Source organism: Sminthopsis crassicaudata, chromosome 5, assembly GCF_048593235.1.
Source record: "Sminthopsis crassicaudata isolate SCR6 chromosome 5, ASM4859323v1, whole genome shotgun sequence".
Lineage (NCBI taxonomy): Eukaryota > Metazoa > Chordata > Mammalia > Dasyuromorphia > Dasyuridae > Sminthopsis > Sminthopsis crassicaudata.
The window spans coordinates 130,349,070-130,368,983 of record NC_133621.1 but is presented as its reverse complement, the minus strand read 5'-3'; the positions used below and the strand labels follow the sequence as shown (position 1 = coordinate 130,368,983).

The 19,914-nt window shown below is 33.8% G+C and overlaps 1 protein-coding gene across 3 annotated transcripts in view; it reads left to right on the top strand.

Moving 5' to 3' along the window:
* The window catches only part of TES (testin LIM domain protein), a 108,399-nt gene that overhangs the window by 59,342 nt on the left and 29,143 nt on the right, over positions 1-19,914 (top strand). For 2 of the 3 annotated variants that reach the window (XM_074268226.1, XM_074268225.1), the window contains exon 2: positions 14,835-14,920. In XM_074268226.1, coding sequence (XP_074124327.1) covers positions 14,835-14,920 — 86 coding nt within the window. Of the gene's footprint in view, positions 1-6,056; positions 6,148-14,834; positions 14,921-19,914 lie in introns of those variants that run through there. The other variant, XM_074268224.1, reaches the window with a different exon arrangement.

Sequence of the window (19,914 nt, the reverse complement as noted above, 5' to 3'; positions counted from 1 at the left end):
CACAAACTGGAAGATTTATCTTTCTGAGTTTAAATACAATCTCAGACACTAACTGTAACCGGGGCAAGTCACTTAACCCTGTGTGCCTCAGTTTCCTTATCTGTAAAATGACTTAGAAAAGAAAAATGACAAACCATTTCAGTTTTGTTTTTTGTTTTTTCAAAAAAATCCCAAAGACAGAACTGAAACAAGCAAAGCTTTTTGTTGTTGTTGTTGTTGTTTTGGGGGGGGGGATTGGTGATCTATATTATATCTTCATTTATAAAATTATAAGTTTGGGATCACAGACTTAAAACTTGAAAGGACCACTGAGATCATTTTTGAAGTTGAGAAAACTGAAGTCAGAGCAGTCAAGTCACTTGCTTATGGTCATATAATTAATTAGGGACAGAGCCAGACTTTAGGATTAGGTTTTTTGAGACCAATGCAGCTCTTCACATCCACTGTATCATATTGTCTCCCCAGCTTTGGATAGGACTCTTTAAGAAGTGTTGGTATTAGTAGCTTATCTTAGGTCTGGAAAATAAATAACACCATCACTTTTTCATCTCTAGAAACTGATATATGGCCGGGGGATGTGGGAGGTGGGCAGGGTAGTTACAGAGTAAAATGATTTTCTAATTCTCAATGAGAATTTCTCTGTGGTTTCACAACTGGCAGGTTGTGTTTTGAAGTTTAGAAGATTTAGTCACCAGTGTTTATAAATAAATAAATAAAATACTCTGGTTTTCTTTGTAATGTATTTTTTGTATGTATTTAAGTCATATTCTTAAATCACTTGAACATAGTTTTAATCAAACTATGGAAAAGGGAAAATAAACTTCATAGGATTTAGAGATGAAAGGAACATGTGGTACCTAACTTTACAGGTAAAGAAGTTAATATCTTAGAAGTAAAATGAAATAAATGTTCGGGGTAACACAGAAATAAATAGCAAAGTTAGTATTTGAACACAGGGTGGGTACAGTGTTTGTATTTTGTTTTTCCTACTGCCGGTATGCAGGTATGCACTTCTTTCTCCACTTCATAGATTAGACCAGTTTTTAAGTCACAGTTCCTTTTTTTTTTTTTTTTTTTTTTTTTTAAGAGGGTCTGTCTACATGGTCATAGATTATGATTAAAATAGAAATGCAGATTAGACTTGGTAGCCCAGGCTTGCAATTTCAGCCACCCAAGAGGCTGAAACTAGTGGGTGTGTTGATCTTGGAGGTTCAGAGTTGGAGTGGGTTATGGCTATATAAGTACATCAGGGATTTACACTGAGTTCAGGAGAACTTTGAAACGGCTCAGGTTAGAAACTGAGTAAGTCAGAGTTCCCATGATAAGCCAAGATCAGATTGGAGATATTTAGTAAAGCCTTTGCACTTTGGATCAGAATGGAACACAAGGGTAGAGACTAAAAGAGAGACAGTCGGACAGAGAGAAAGACAGACAGAGAGACTGGGGAGGGGAAAGGATAAGAGGAAGAGAGGAGGGCATAGTTGTGGTATTCTACAGAATCAGCCACATGCTTTCAAAACCTAAGGTTTCATAAAACTAACTAAAATAGAAAACTAAAAATATTTTATAATACAGATAGTCTGTTTCGGAAGGTCAACCTCATTCCAGAATGATTAAAAAAGTATTAGTAATATTTACTTGTTTGCTATCATGTATGATCTTTTACTCTGGAAGGAGATTTAGATTTGAAAGCAGCATGAAACAGATTATGATCTCATTCTAAATTCTTTATAATATCTTCCAGACCCAAATAGTCTATAAATCAGACTAGGGCATATTTGAAATACCAGATGTTTCCTAACTCTTTTTGTTCTTTTAAAGTCACTGACAAGAACTCTCCATTTCCCCCGCAATCCATTCTCTACCCCCTTTCCTTGGTTATATGAAATGTTGCCAGTCTATCTAGTTACTTGGAAGTTTTGTGTTTAAAGAAATTTATTCCATTGCTGTTTTTGTCCTCTTAAGTATCAAAATGTTTTAAATGTAATATTAGGATTCTGGCAGTACAGCTTCATGCTTGGTATGACAATACCTGAATGTATTTTTAAAAAGCTACTTCTTTATGTGGGATTTGGTGTCCCTCCAGATAAATTTATTATTATTTTTAAATCTTTGAAAGGACCTGCTTGAAGTCTTAGACTTATAAGCAGAAAAGCTGCTACTCAAAAACTTCAAGACTCCCCCTACTCCCTCAAATTGGCTGGATATCTTCTGCTTCTTTTAATATTTTGTGGAGATTGGTGCAATATTTGGGCTACCCATTTTTTGGTCATTCATATCCATAATGCCATTTATAATATTTTATATTAATGATAACTTATGATCTATTTATATTTATCATGCATGTTTAAACAACAAGCATTTATCACGCTCTTATGATGTGCCAGAAGTTTGCTATGTGTTAGGAATACAAAAATATGTCTGTGTTCTAAAGAAGTTTATCTTATATAGGTAATGTCAGTTTTGTTGTTCATTTGTTTTCATTGTGTCTAACTCTTTGTGATACAGAGATTTTCTTGACAAAAATGCAGGAGTGGTTTGCTATTTTTTTCTCCAGCTCATTTTACAAATGAGTAAACCAAGGCAGCATTAAGTGACGAGCTCAAAGGACACAATGAAAATGAATGAACGACAAAATTGACATTTATTATAGAAGATAGGAAGTATCTGAAGCTGGATTTGGACTTATGGAGACATGTCTTCTATGCTTCTATAGCCACTGCACCACCTAGCTTTCCCTAGGGGAAGTAAACATGAGGTAATTTTGTGAGGGAAACAATTATAACTGAGCAGATGGGGAAAAGACTCATGTAGGACCTGATGGCATTTGAACTAAGGTTCAGATTTTAAAAGGTGGACTGTGATTCTTTCACAGCTTAAAATTTGTCATGATTTTATGCCATAAATTATTACAATAATATATTGGTGTTAAATGGGTTTTTATGATAGCAGAGAATAACTTGTCATCATCGGACATTCTTTTTGGTTTTGAAATTGTGACTCATCTTTAACTTTTCCTGTTTTAATTCTGAGTCACTGAATGATTTCAATCCAAAGTCATTGTCCCTCTAGCCAAGAATTGCACTCAATGGAGGCCTGTCCAATTACATGCATAATAGGCAATCTTTGTTCCTTATGTACTTTACTCCTCCACTGTGGATGTCTCTTTTTTTGACTGTCAGGAGGTTCCAGAACTTAGTGTAATCAAATCAGCATCAAAATCTACAAAAAAGAAGATATCTAGAACCTCACTGTCATTGTGAAACCCCTTTTCTGTTTGGACTTTATGTAAGATACCTGTCATGAAATCTATAGACCACCCTTGGTGAACATCACCCTCCCTGTTGTTAATCTTCATAACCAATCAGCTTACTGTTAAACAGAAGTAATGTTGGTGGTCCTATCTGTCATGAAAACTTGCATGGCTTTGTATACATGGGAGATAGATGAAAGTTGCATTGCAAGTTAAATACCGTCTGAAATAAAAGCACAGACATTATGAGTGTTGTATGAATATGAAAATGTGTTTCTTTTTTGTGAAGGAAATTGTTTTTCTAAATCCTGCTTATTCCCTTTTCAGATATAATGGGATTTGAAAATTGATTGGCATTCTGATGACTTTAATTATCTCCTCTTCCACCTACTTTAAAATCCATAAGCCATCTTTTAGTTTAAAAAAAAAAAACAAAAAACATTTTAGTAAAATTCTGAAAGTTGTAGGAAGTTGGCCAGATTAATGATTATGTTTGATCATGAAGCAAATTAATTTTTTTTCATAGCTGTGACTAGATTTTTTTACATAAGTCAAAAAACCTCAAAACACCTATGTGGATTGAGAATGAACAGTATTTAGTGTTGTAAGCAAATAAAGAGAGGAAGCATGGCATAGAAGACAGATTGTTGCTTGCCATGAAGATCTGGCTCAAGACCTACCCCAGACCCATACACTGGATGAGTCTCATAACCTCAAAATGTGAAAATAATCACAAGTTCAGTTCCCTTCAACTGAACTTTCACTCTCTCAAAAAAAGAAAAAAAGAAGACGGGGCAAATAAAAGTAGAAAACTAATCTAACATATACTAGCAGTCAGATAACCATAACCACATTGTCACTCAGATTCATTATAATATAGATCCTTGATCTAACCCCCAAATCGCTTTATCTCTGAATCTGAGATTTTTTGAGGTTTCCTTTTTGTTTTCCTTTTATTCTATCTCTCCCCTCCCCCCCCCCAAATAGTACACTAGGAATCCATGAATGGGACTTTTCAACTGATTCTGAGTTTCTGTTATCCACCCTAAAAGACCCCAGCTCTCCAGAATGTTTGACATAGAAGAACCTTTGGGACATGAAATTTTAAGTAACTTGGAGACTCTGTCTTGGGACTCTTTTCTTTCTTTTATTCTGTTCTGTTGACATATCAACAGCTCCTTTAGGACTCCTACATACCTCTCTCTCTTGAGCTCCAGTCCCATACTTGCTAGATATTTCCCTTTGGATGTTGAATAGATATCTCTCTCTCTTTTTGAGTTTGGGGTTAAGTAACTTGCCCAGAGCCACACAGCTAGGAAGTGTTAGGTGTCTGAGACCAGATTTGAACTCGGGTCCTCCTGAATTCAAGGCTGGTGCTCTATGCACTGCACCCCCTAGCTGCCCCCGACTAGATATCTCAAATTCAATATTTTTTTTTTTTAAAGAAACTAACATAAATTTACCTCTTGATATGTTTTGCATACTACTATTTTTTGAGTCACCCAAATAATCAACCTTGGAAATCATTGTTAACTCTTCATTTTCCCTGATTTCACTTCCCCCACCATATCCAGTCACTTGCCCAGTCTTGTTGAATCTCTTTTCAAATTAAGGCTTCTTTCTGTCCAGGCTCTCACCACTCTGCACATGACCTGTTACAGTATTCCAACTATATTTCCTGCTGCTAGTTTCTCCCTTCTCCAAGCTATCTTTCACAGAGCTGTCATATTGATATTCCTAAAACAAACCCAACCTTGTCTTGCTCCCATTCATTAAGCTTCAGTCCTTCTGAAAGGGTGGGTGAAACAAAAACTCTTTTTTTTGGCATTTGAATCCTTTTGCAATTTTTCAGCCTCTTTTCCCCTACTTACTTCACATTAGTCCCTCTCATGCACTCTGTATTTTAATCAGCTGGTCTTCCTTCTTTTCTCCATACATATTTCACCTCCCATCTTTGTACCTTTATGTCTTCCTCTTTGCCACATATTTAGAATTCTCTCCTTCTCCCATCTATCTCATAAAATTCCTAGTTTGCTTTAATGCTCAGCATAAATATCACCTCCTGAATGAAGTCTTTTCTAATTTTTGGATTCTCCACGCCAAATTATTTTGTGTATTTGCCTGTGTCTATGCTGTATTCCCACCAATATACTATAAACTTACTGAAGGCAGAGAATATTTCATTTTTGCCTTCATATACCTTATACAGAGTATGCCCTTAACAAATGTTTATTGAATTGAATTGACAGCACATTACAGAAGCAAGATATATTGACCAGGAAGATAGGACTGTGATCATGGATGGTAGCATGCTGTTTGCTCAGTCTCCTAATAAAGTGGAGAGGAGACTCTCCTTACCCATCTCTGAATTCTCCCTTCTTTTCTTTTTTAAATAAATTTTTTTTCCAAAAAATAAATATTTTTTTCTCTCTTCCAAGAAAAAGGAAAAAAAAAAAAAACTCTTGTAAGAAAGGTATAGCAAAGTCATATCTAGTCAGCCAAATCAGGTTCTTATATTGGGATGTTTTACAAATGTTATATTCTACACCCGACAACAATCCTTATCTAGAATTATTAATACTCATTGAATTGATTATAATTATTAAGTTTTTCAAAGTTGTTAATTTTTTGTAATGGTGTAGTAGATACTGTATAAATTGTCTTGATTCTGCTCACTTCACTCTATCAGTTCATCTAAGTCTTGCCAGGTTTCTCTAAAATCATCTCCTTTGTCATTTATTACAGCACAATGGTAGCCATCTACATGCTACATACTTTGTTGAGCAATTTCCTATTTGATGTCACTTTACTTTTTTCATTCTGACTTACCCCAACTCCATAGTACAGCAATTGGGAAGGAGATGGGTCTATTCTGTCTATATGAGAAAAGCACAGTAAGTTTTTTGGTCTTAAAATATAGAACCATATTGATTTGCATCAGGAAACAACTAAGGGATTATATCTCTTGTGGGGAAAGAGGAGGGGGTAGTGAAAGTGTCATTTTTGCTTTTTTTTTCCTAATAATTCTCTCTAAGTGGTCTCTTAAGGTTTCATTTTCCCTTTTCTATTCTCATTCACTCCTCCTTTCTGCCTGTTCAGATTTAACATATCTGCTTTAAAAGATGAGCTCATCTTTTTTTTTTTTTTTTTATAACAAGGAATAATCCTGGCAAAATGTTTTTGTTTTCTGTTGCCATTGAGAACTGAAGGGGCTAAATTGCATTTAGGATATAGGAAATTAAAATGTAGTAATTAACTTGGGTGGGCTAAAAGGTAGAAAGTTCAGACTTCATCCAGATCTTACCTAGTAATCCTAGGTGTCTCATCAGGCTTTGCTCTGTGTGTCTCTTCCTCTGGACTATTTCTTGGTGTTCTCATCAGCTCCCATAGGTTTAGCTTGTTAAAAAAAAAAAAAAAACAACTCTGACCATAATCTCTCAGAATTAGGCTGTATTTCTTTTTCTTTTTCTCAGGGGTTTATGGGTACCCTTGAAGGGTGGTGGTGGTTGTTGTTGGTGGTAGTGGAGAGCCAGGAGTTGGACCCCCCAAATTTAATGGGGTTATAGACTGGTGTGATGAGGTGTCTCAAAAGAATTTGCAGGTTTAGACCATCTCCAAATCAAGAGGCAAACATTTTATTATGCTGCTGATAGTGGGCTGATTTTCAGAGTGGATTTTTAGCAATTAACAAGGAAAAAGACTTGGAACTCTAAATTCTCTAGCAGAGCTCACAATCAGGGGAAAGACTCCATAAAGGCAAACTAACTTTTTAATGAGCTAATGATGCCATAAGGTGGGAAGTTCCTAAAAGAATTAACCTTTGGAATCCTTAACAAGTAGGCTAATCTCAGAGTGGGGAATTATGACATTGATGGTGGGCTAAACCTAAAGGAGTTAGCATTTTAAAAGGAGTAAGCATTGTTTTAGTAAACTTTAGTAAATGGAATAAACATCCTAAAAGGAATTAGCTATAATGAGAAAGATGCCATAAATCACGCATTTCTTAAGGGAACCTGAAAAGAAGTGGGACATTAGTAGTTTCTTATAAAAGAGAAAAAAATTACTTTGAGGGTTTATGTTATTCCTTAGCCTTCTACTTGGGTACAATAACTCTGGGTTTATGATAATTTTGTCAATATAAGTAATTTGACAAGGAACAAAAGTCCTACTTAAAGAGATGATCATATCCCTGTTTGCTTCAGTAATTCAGATCCTTTCCTGTCTGTGAGTCATCTCATTCCCTTATTTACCCTATCAGGGAGTGTCTTTTCTGTAATTTTTTCAGTTTGATCTCCCATTCTAGTGTGTTTTGCTCACACTTTGACCCCATTAACACTCCAGTTTTTTTGTTTTGTTTTGTTTCTTTTAGCAAATAATATTGTTTAACTTTTATAAGGAGATATTTATTTCACAGATTTAGCAAAAACCAAAGTATAAACAATTCCCTTTGAAACCTGGGGTAGGACTGGGGAGAAACTTGAGTTTTTACATAGAATTTTAGTTTCATAGAATTTAATGTTTACATAGGATTAACTCTAACTAATTCCCTTCTAAATATGGTTTAGCCACTAGATAACTGTGTTTTAACTAATGATACAATGGGTGTGTTTTGCTCTTTTGAGTTCATTGATGTTATGTCTTATTGATATTGACCTTTACCAAAAAGTGCAAAACAAGTAGAAATTGGTTATACGTTGAAGTTCATAGACATTTGTTTCTTATTATATGAATATAGGTAAAGGTTGTTTATGTCCATTTTATTAAGGTGAAGCAATGCATACAAAAATAAGTAAATATAAATATATTACAAACAAATATAAGTAATGGGAAAGGATTGGAGAAGGGCTAACAGCAGGGAAGAACCTCTAGATTTCTTGAAAGAAAAGGTATTTTCAGAATTGATACTTTTTTTTGAGTTAACTTTTTTCAGAATTAATAAGGGAGAGAAAAACAATATATTTTTCACCTACCAATTACCCTGTTGCCTTTAAGAATGGTGATTTGTTTGTAAAATGGTAGGTGGCACAGTGGTTAGAATGCTGTGCCTAGAATTAGACCTCATGCACATATTGAGTGAGTGATTCTGGGCAAGTCATTTAACCCTGTTTGCTTCAATTCCTCATCTGTTAAATAAATTGGAGAAGTAAACAGCAAAACCAATTCTATATCTTTGTCAAGAAAACAAACCCTAAACAGAGTCACAAAATGTCAGACATGACTGAAAAAAACTTGGAAATTCCTTCCCATTTTAGCTTTGACAGCCATTATTGCCAAGTATTAAAATAAACTTAAATTAGAGGTAGACCTATCAAAAAATGACAAAGAATTTTGTAAAATGAAGCATATTCAGTCAGATTATTCTAATTAGTGAAATTTATTTTAAAATACCTGCTTCATCTTTATCTCATCTTTTTAGATATTTTTGTTTGAAATATATAAATTAGTATATCATATATGTATGTGTTGTTTATATAAGTAACTATATATGCATTTGGGGAGGTCATGCTTAAAATTTTTTTACTAATATAAGTATGGGATCAAATAGTTTGAAGGGGACTCTTGAGAGTATTATACTTTTCCTTTTCCTTCTATTGACTTGTTAACAACAGGTCACTTGAAATTTCTTCTCTCATTTTTTTCTTTTCTTTTTTTTTGAGGAAAAGAACTTTTTTCAGCAGTCAAGATCTTTACATTCATTACCTCTTTTTGACAAAAGCTCTTAATATTTCTGTCAAATCCTACTTAACTCAGTCATTATTAAGAAAACAGATTTCATTTAATGTCAATTTTTATAAAACAAAGTTTACTGGTATTAGCAGTTAGCATAATTAATAGATTTGGGAATTTGCACTTATTAATTTAGTATTAATTTTTGGTTTTGATATAAATTGAGGATAAATGTCCAGGCACTGTACATAGTTAAGTAATATCACTGAAAAGTACATTGGCACAATTATTGGAAAAATAAGGAATTTTATCAGAATTTTAGTATAGGATTCTACATGATTGCACATTGGTACAGTATATGTACTGTAATTACAATCACATCATTTCTCATTAGCAGTAGCTAATTGAACTTTGTATCATCTACTCTTAATTACCAGGATTTAAAATTACAGTTGTTCATTTTGGGTACAATATGGCACAATAATTATTATAATAGACCAATGACAACCAATGCAAATTTTCACTAAAAAATAATATAAAAATAGGCTTAGAGGGTTTTTTTTTTATTAATAAATCAATACTTAAGAACTGTATTGGTAAGGGGAGACAATTGAAGAAAATGACTTAAATGACTTAAATCCAATGTTTGAATTAATAATAGTCTTTTAACAATGAAGCAACTTCAAAAAGGAGGAGGAAACATCTTGAAAGGAATTCTACCCCCCCCTTTTTTTTAAACAATATACATCACTATTTTAATTTTATTTAGTTTGGAAAGAATCCTGCTAATTGAGAAAGGACTGAAATAGAAAACAAGAAGCATTTAAATTTTGATCCACCTGATATGCCTCGTACTCTACTACACACACACATTCACACACACACACAGAATCTTTACATAAAATCTAATTATAAGAAAATTTGACCCCACTTACCTTATTATATTATTTTTTCTTTCTTTATATGTCTTTTATTTTAATTTGTGTATGTATTTGAGCAACAAAGTAATTTTGACTAATATAAATGAAAGCTGTATTTGGAGATATTTAAGATCATTTGAGGCTAGCTTGCACACAACTTAAAGGAACATTGGTCCACACACAAAATCATAGGCTAGGTATAAGTAAAATGATAAAAAAGACAGGAAGTTTGAACTCAAGAGAGTTCCATAATATTTATCTTTAGTTGTTGGAGAGTCATTGTGACATAGTAGACAGCCAAGGAAATCTGTGTTCAAGTCCTGTCACTGATATATAAACTAGCTGATTAACACTGGGCAAGTCACTTAGCTTTGTTTTATCAGTAACTCTCTTAGACTAAGGTGAGTTAGAGGGAGTTTGTTCATCTGAGAGTTACTTACAACCATGAGATAACAGGTTCAGTCTTATATTTCTGTCCTTTAGTCCTTTACCTTGAAGAAAGAATGAACTAAGGCTTTTGTTTAGGAAAGAATAACATGATTTCGTGTTTTGAAATTTTAAATGCTTAGCTGCTGAATCAAACAGGTTGATCATATATTCTGACTGGGAGACAGTAAAGTTTCTAATTATTTTCTTGCCCTACTTTTAGGAAAGTAAAAAATTTATGAGAAAGTAAGTGAAGAGGGGGAAAAAATGATCCTTTTTCCAAATGGATTTTAAAAATAGTTAATGAAAAGACATACACAATAGGCATTAATGTCTAGTATTGAGATATCAGTGATATCATCCTCTTCCAAGGGGAAAGGTTCCTGTAACAGTGTGTTAATAACCAAACCAGATCCAGAAGGAGAAAGAAAAAGCAAGGCGTGAGATGGATTATTCTGTTTCACCTGTGTCACGGGGGTTGCCTGGAATAAACCTGGGCAATCAGATTAGAGGATCATATTAAAATGGCTTTAACTTGTAAAAGACCATTCATAATTCAGGGACAGAAGATTTCCTTTCAGGTGTCATTTAGCCAAAGCAAATTAGTCAAACCTTATTAAATACCCCTTACCCTCTCAGGAATAGAGCTGATGGAGAAGATTTATTAAAGCTAATGTGAAAAAAAAAGCCTAAATAATCTAAAATAACAATAGCTAATTTTATATATCATTTAATTTGTGCCTGACATTGTATGTAGTAAGCATTTTACAATTACTATCTCATTTGATCCTCACAAATAACTCAGAGAAGTAGGTTCTATTATTATGTCCATTTTACAGATGAGAAAACTGAAGCAGAAGTAGTGATTTGCCTAGGATCATAGAGCTAATAAATCTGAGGCAAGATTTGAACTTGGGTCCTCTTGACTCCAGATTCAGCTAGCTGCCTGCCTCCCCCCCCCCCTCTCTCTATATATTTTTATTAAGAGAGAACAGAAATGAAGAATGCAGCTTCCACAGACTAGCTATTCATTTCATAGTGGAAACTAATACAGTTTTCACTTTACCTAAATTTACTTTATACAAGGTAAAGATTCCTGAAAGAAACTTATTCCAAAAACTACACTATGCTTTCTCTTTCTGCTCCTCTAATCCTGACTCTGAGGCAGCCTACTGTTACTCCCATCCCCCTCAAAATCCTAAAAAATAAAACAAAATGAAAACAGAACACACTGAACCGACCACCAATGTAGTGAATCAGGGCTTAGCTTGGTTCCAAGTGCCAAGAGACAAGACTTTTGCCCTGCTCTGCCCACTTGGTCTTCCAGTATGATGTTCCTTCTGCATATTCTCTCTCTGACCCCCACATGTCCTTAAACTGTTCTAGCTTTTCTCCTTCCCCATGGCTTGGGCAAATATGCATTCTATAAGGTCTCTGAAAGGTCCATTCACCTAAAGCAAGAACTGTCTGTGTTTTCTTAACCACATTCTTGCCCAGATAATTAGACTTTTTTTTTTTTTTTCTTTTGTACTCCGTTTAATGATCATGGAAAAGATATCCTCACTGTGACATGCCAGACTCACTAAGAGATGCTTAATTTCCTTTTTAAACATTAAAAATAAAAGTGATTAATTTACAATCAGATGAAATGTATAGCCTAAAAGCAAAATCCATCTACAGGTGTTAATCAGAAGTAGGGATTGGTTATAAATGAATGTAGTATCTAGTAACTTTTGTTTGAGAAAAGACAATTTAAATGTGACCTTAGCCTTGCATTTATCAAAGACTTATCTTTTTGTGATTGTCACCCAGTGGTATTGAGTACACATTGATAGGAATAACAACATAGAGAGATATGAAGGCTCCTGCTGAAAAGTCCTTTTTCTGGTTTAAAAAGCTATTTCAAGCTTTTTTTTTTTTCCCCCCAAACTTATCAAACTGATAAGTTACTGAGAGATTTAGAATCCTGAAGAATGCTGTGGCTGTCCTGGTATTCAGAGCTGTTTGTCTTTTTCTTATCTATAGTTAAGCAAAACAAGTTTCTTTAAAAAAAAAAATTGTGTTTTTAATGTTTTTAACATTTTTTTGTTTTTTAATTGTATTTTTATCTTTTTTTTTTTTCCCAAAACAAAATAGAACATTGTCATGTGCCCAGCAGAAGTAAAACAAGTTTCTAACATCTCCTAGGTTCCAGCTGTTTACCCCCTTCTATTAGATATGATTCAGGGACTCTAAAGCAGTGGTGTCCAACTTATGTAGAAGGAGGGGCTGCTAAACATAAGACTCACTGGGACCTCATATTGACTTAAAAGAACTCATATTAGTACCACATATTATGCTTTATTTATTTTAAAATTTTTTCACAATTATATTTTAATCTGATTTAATTCAGGATTTTATTTGTTTTATACTTCTGCTATAAATAGGATTATTCTTTAAGTTAAACTAAAATGCTTCTTTCTCTTTTTCTCTTTCTCTCTCTGTGTCTCATCATTTCAGTTTTGAAGTAATATATCAATCTGAGCGTTCTCAAGTCTCCTTTTCCCAAAGGATACATTTTTTTGTTTCATCTAACATATTTTAGTTTGGTACACTTAAAAAATAGGCCATATGTTTCTTAATACTTTTATCTCCAACCAACCTATGATTTGAACTTCCCATTTCCAAGGGAAGAATTTAAATAACTTTTTATTTCACATAGCAGAAGACAGTGGTCAAGCTGACCTCTTACTGCTAAGGGACTTTATAATATTTTCTTGCTTTAAGAAATATTAACTTTAATATTATGTCAGTTATTTTTGCATACCCCCACCACATCCTCAAACCTTATTTAAATCTTATGTTGTAACTAAAAAAACAAAAAACCCAAAACAATAATTGTGCAAATACAAAGGATATAATGACCCTATCTTACTCTGTATTCAACATTTTGTCCTTTTATAGTCTTCTTTCTCTGACAAAAAGAGGGAGATTGTTGCATTATCTTCTTGTTGTTAAAGATTGTTTATTAAAATTACTCATTTCCTTTTGGAATTTTTAAAATTCAAGTTACTGTAATCCTTGTATATATTTATCTTTTGGTTCTGATTACTCTGTTAGTTTGTGTAAATCTGGTTATTCTGAATTGCTTGTATCTATAATCTTTTACAATCCAATAATGTCACATTACTTTCATATAATCTTCTGAGCCTCAGGAATTAACAACAAAATGTGTTGTGAATCCCCAGGGTAATTTAATATACTACTCAAATTCTTTTTAAATTTATTCATCAATGTACAATAACTTGCTTACATTAACTAAAATGATAAACCCTCTCCCTCTTCCCCCCAAATTAAAACTTATATTATTTAATTACACTTATAAAATTTTACTGAATCGCGTTCCATTGAAGAATTTTTAGCATTACATCTTTGGAGCTTCAAGAACTAAATGGGAAATCACTGCTCTGGGTGGATCCATGAGTTTGTATGCCATAATTTAATCATTTCCTATACGTAAAGCACTCTTTTTGTTTCTAGTTGCTTGCCAGCACAAAAAGTGTTGTTATAATATTTTGGCACGTGTTAAAGTTTTCTTTATTGTAGCATTTTCTATATATGGGGTGTGTGTGTGTGTGTGTGTATGTGTGTATATACTATAGCACTTTAAGGTTTGCAGTATTCTGATTCTGTTTGTCAGATCTTATTTTAGTGTTTTTTTATGTGAAATTTATTCTGAAATAAATGATATTGATGGGTAGCCCCTTTAAGATTCCTTTCTGATTCTCAACCCCCATGACTGACCTTTGATTTACAAGACCTGGTCAAAAGCACCCTTTTGAATTCCAAAGAGAGATATTCAGATCTGAGTTAACTTGGGCTGTCCGAAGCCCCCATTCTAATGATCTGCTCAGGTTTCCCAACCCCCACCTGGCGGGTTCTGGCCCTCACTGGGTTCAGGGAGCAACCAACTTGGGACTGCACCCATAGGACCCTTTTACCAAATAAAAGAGCCAAGCTGGAATCAGCTCTTTGCAGAGGGTCTAAACATGCAAGCATCATGCTTTGCATTACAAGACTCTCTGTCCGCCACTTATGGTGTATTCTTTTCTCTACCTAATACCTTTTACTAACCAGACTTTAACTTTACTTCCAAACCCTACAATAAACCTTTTTATCAATCTAGGTTTTCGGGCCTGTAAATTCCTTTACAGGGGATTCTGCGCCACCATTAGAACTCATTTAACTTTGTATCCTTGCGCCTAATCCAGAGGGGTTGCAGGGGAGCTCTATTTGACTTCCTGTACCCTGAACCTGCCACTAGACCTCAATTAATCCTAATTTTATTTAGGTACCCCTTATCTAGATTTCACCAATATGAGTATTATTAATTTTTCTCTCCACTGGACTTGGGATATATCATCTACCAAGGTGTTGTCACAGTTTAATAGTATAGTATTCTCCTCTTCCTCTAGCTAAATAATTTTTAAAAACTACAAATAGAAAATTAGTGGTAGCAGACTTTTAAAAAAAATTTTAATTTCAAACTATTACATTAAAGGCACATTGTCTTGTTTTCTCTTGAACAGATGGGCTTAGGTCATGAGCAAGGATTTGGTGCCCCCTGCTTAAAATGCAAGGAAAAATGTGAAGGATTCGAGCTACACTTCTGGAGGTAATGCTTTTTAAAAATTAAATCCTGCATTATTAGCAAGTTCTTTCCATAGTAATAATTTCTTAGCTTTTTTTTTTTTTGTACAATGATTGCTAATGCAGATACATCATTCTTTATTTTAAAATGTAAATAAAATACAAATCTCTCCTTTCTTCCTGTCATAATTTTGTAATGATTTAATTTGACCACAAAACTATGTTTTAAAGGGCTTGATTTGTTCATTTTCCTTTAGGTCTAGAAAGTGGAATCTGATATTTTTGGAGTAGCAAATGAGTCTTTTATCAACCTGTTGGGATTACATCTTTACTTCAGTGTTTAAGATACAACAATGCCCCAACTAACATCTTTTATGCATTAACATCATCAGTATGTTGTAATAAAATAAAAATATAGCAAAAAATTGGGGAAATCCAATAGTAACCTTATTTGACTATGATATTATATGAGATGCAGACCAACTGATCAGCAATAATATCACTGGAAACTCTTAACAATTAGATCGTTCCTATAGTATATAATTGAAAAAATGATTGATTGAGTCAGGAGACCTGAGTTCAGAGTTCCAGTTCTGACAATCACTAGCTATGTGACTATAAGGCTGTTGTAAGGAAAATATTTTATAAAACATAAAGCCTATATAAAGGTAAGTTAATTATTGATTATTGTATTGAATAAATGCCTATGATGTGCCAGGTACAAAGTTAGACATTTGGAACACAAACAAAAATGAAAACTTGTCTTTGCTTTCAAGAGATTTACATTTTACTTGAGGCTGGAGTGTACCCAGTAAATATATACAAAGAAAATAAAAATAATTTTGATGGAAGGGAAGAGAAGAAAGAATATTTGAATTAGGGGTAATTAAGAAAGGTCTTATGCAGAAGCTGAAACCTATCATGAGAGGGACAAAGAGCAGCATTATGGAGGGGAGATCCTTTCTGGACATGATGGAAAGCTTTTCCAAAGGCATAGTTACTAAAGCTAAAATACCATATTCAGAGAACTGCAGATAATCCAATTTGTCTGGAATGTAGACAGAGTGATAGAAAGGGAATCTGGAAAGGTAGCCTGAAATCAGCTTATAGAAGATTTAAATACCATATGAAGGAATTTGTACTTTGTCTTGGAAGGAATAGTGAGCCACTGAAGCATCTAGAGCAAGCAGTAGCATGGGAGACCTGTATTTTAGAAAAAAATACTTTGTGCAAAGAAGAAAGTGGACATAAGGAGACCAATTAACAGGTTGTTGTGGCAGTTCACATGGAGGTGAAAATGGTTCTTACTAAAATGGTGACTTTCTGATGGAAAGATGGAGACATGATGTGGAATCAACATGATTTGGAAGCTGATTGGGTATATTGACATGAGGGAAGAGAATTGAGGTAGTGATTGATTCAGATCAACTTAATCTGGGCACCTGGACAGATAAGAAGAGGGTGGATGGTGATTTTAAGATGTCCATGGCACATTCAGTAGATGTCCAATAGGAAGTTCGAAAAAAAGTGGCGTTTAAGAAAATAATGGACTAGATAAGAGAATCATCTGCATTAAACACATATAAGGTAATAAGATGAGAGGGGGCTGAAAAAAGGAGTTGAAGAGGTCTGATCTGAGTTTTGGAGGTTAAATTTTAATTAGGGAAGGGTAGATATTTTATGATTCAGCAAAAGGAAACTGAGAGGAAAGAACTGGAGAGAAGAGGTTGAAGAATGTCCCAGGATCTAAAAGAAAGAAAATTCCAGGAGAGATGGGTGGTCTAAAACAGAATTTTATAATGTTTTAATCTATTTTGTTAAATTTTCCCCAATTATATTTTAAATATATAAATTTTGCCAATTATATTTTAATCTGGTTTGCGCTTCACCTGTGAGTACTATAAAAGCCACTGGACTTAGCAAATAATATATAGTTGATAACCTTGGAGAGAGTTTTGGAGCAGTGGTGGGGGCTAAAAGACAACTTGAAACAACCTTTAAAAGCAAGAGGGTAGGGGCGGTGAAGAAGTAGAATCTGTTAGTATAGACAGCAACACTTTTAAATTATAAAAGGGAGTAGAGATACAGGATAAGAATATGAAGGTTTGGCAGGGTCAGGGTAAGAGTTTTTATTTTTTTAAATTTTTTCCAGAATTTTAGAGACCTGAGATTGTAGGTAATAGGTAAGGAGCTAGAATAGTAGTGGTAGATAAGAAGAGAGTGCAAATGAACAAGCCAGAGAGAATAATAAAAACTACCAAGCTCTAGGAGAAGATGGAAAGGAAAATTTTGAGGAAACAAGAAGAAGGAACATCTCTTCTCAGATATTGCAGAAGAGAATAGGAAATAGCATAGTGGGGATTTGAGTTTTAGAATAAAGGACAGATAGCCTTACTTGTCTCAATGAAATAAAACACAAAGTATTACAATTAATCTGACTTTTTTGCCAATGAATATTTTCATAGGAACTGTTAATGATGCTGTAAGGCATTATTTAAAATTGTGGTAACACTGGTGGTAGAAAGTGATCTACTGTATAATAGTCAGTATTAATAAATATTAATTCAGGACCCTGAAGGTCTTTTAAAAAGCAGTAAATTTGACTGCTAAGAAAAAATATGAAATGTTCTAGCAACTTTTAAAAAGGAAGAAAACTTTATTATATAATATGCTGGCATAGATCACATTTATTTACATAATGGTTACAATAAAAAAGGAATATTTTCTTCTCAAATTTTTCTCAGTCACTTATAGTCATTTGACATTTTTAATTGGTTGTTATGAAAAATACAGTCATGTAAGAGCATAATACTTTTCAAATTTTAAGCTTCATAGCAGGAGATTAGAGATAGAAACAGAAGTCACCAAGCCTTCCTGTAAGGATCCCTTCAGGCTACATATTGAGTTAGTTCTAAAATGTAATACTATCTGTGTTGTGTTGTATTTTTATTTGTTTCCCAATTACTTTTTAATCTGATTTAAGCTGTACTAAGGAGTGTTGGCCATATGTCTGATCTCTCTGCCTCAGACTACTGTTCCTAAGAAGAAGCTTATTTTAGATAGAAAAAGAAACATATTATTAAAATGCTTGAATATTCTGTTTATATCATGAATATTATTTGAGAAGCATCACAGCCTTCCATATATTTTTTTGTAGCTGGCTATAAAATACCCATTTTCACCTATGCTGTTATGTGAGTATTAATGTTTATTTGTAAAGCAGACAGCCTTCCAAGGGACTTCCAATGCACCTTCAAAAGGACTTTATAAATTGTGCTTCCTTATGTTTCCTTCTCAAGGGGGTCATGTTTCTAGAATGCCTTCCAAAGATAAAATCTGTAAATATAAAGTTGGATGTTACAGAGTACTTCATTTCTTTAAAAGTTGATGAAACGTTCTTTGAGAGCTGATTTTTGCCTGCTTTGTGAGAGGCTATACTACCCTCTACTGGGCTAAAGTGTACTTGTCATTTCATAATCCTGTTCACAGTTACAGAGCTGGCCCAGACTAAGTCTATGAAAAAAAATGTCAGCTTTTTCTGAAAAGAAAAGATTGAAATTCCTGTTTTATTGATCTAATACTATGTCTGTGTATGTTTTTCCTGTTTGTTATATGTCTAATTTTTCATGTAAAAAGTTTTTAAACTATCTTGCTGCTGCGAAGAGATAGATGATTTGAATCTTACAAAACTTAGTTTAGATACTGAATTTAAACCAGACATAATATATTTTAAAATGAGACCTGTGTCATCTTATTAATACTTTTTTATTAGCTGAACTTGTTTGTATGTTGCTTAGCTATCTAGATAGTACAGAGTTGGGATTTTTATAAGCTATAATACAAATAAACATATATATCTATATATGTGTTTGTATATATTGTATATACATATATATGTTTAATATGTGTTTATATTTATATAAATATGTATATGCTGATAACAGAAAAGTAACTGAGTTAATTTTGCATTGACTTTGCCAGTAGAATTTAATATTAGAGACTTCAAAGACCTATGCTAGAAATCTTTTTTGGCTTATTCCACTACATCCTCCTCCTACCTTCCAGCTTCACAAACTCTGGCTAATCTTAAATGGAATGACTAATTTAGCCTAAATCTTCCCTGACACAGTTATGATTTTTCAAAGCTCAACAATGGCAGATCTTTGATATGTAAAAAGGATTGTTCATTTCCATTCTCCTATACAAAGACTAATGATTTCACCCAGATGTAACCTCAGAATTTATTAATAACCATAAAAGACAACGAGCCTAGACAAGCCCTCATATCTATCATGGTTTTTCCAAGGTCATTTGAGACAAGAATCCATCAATCTTCCTTCTGATATGCAGTAGATACAAGTTTCTCTCTTCGTTCTGGCCTTTATAGTCTGGGCTATAACAAAATATGTTACTTATCCATTTGGCTTTATTTCCACAGCTAGAGATGGAATTTGGGGCTCTTTCTTATGGTGACAGCCTCCCAGATATAGCCTTTCCTTTCTCTGTACCCTCCCTACATTTCACCCTGTGGGAGGAAAATTGTCACTTTCTACCCAATGTTGACATTTGTAGTGCTGTAAAAACTCTTGGGTATAAAAGTATGAGCTGTATACAACTGGGCATTTTGAGGCACCCAAAAGAAACATGAAACTCGAATTTGGCTGCTTCAATGATTTCTTATTTAGACATTCCATAGTTCTAGCCAGGCAGCCTAAAACAATCCATTCCCAGCTCACAGCCTTCTTGCCTTTGAGTGTATGGCAAGTCCATTTTCCCTTTTTAGTTGCAAGCTAGTTCTATCCTCAGGTAAAGTTGATTTTTCCCTAATTACAAAGCAACAGTAGCTCATATGTGCTCAGCCATCTTGGAATTTGTTAGTGATTTTTTTCATAATCTTAAATTACTTTTCAGAGCAACTATTAAGATTGAAGCAGCTAGGTAGCTCAGTGGATACTGTAATAGGCCTTGTGTCAAGAAGACCTGAACTCAAATCCGGCCCCAGACACTTGCTGCTTTGTT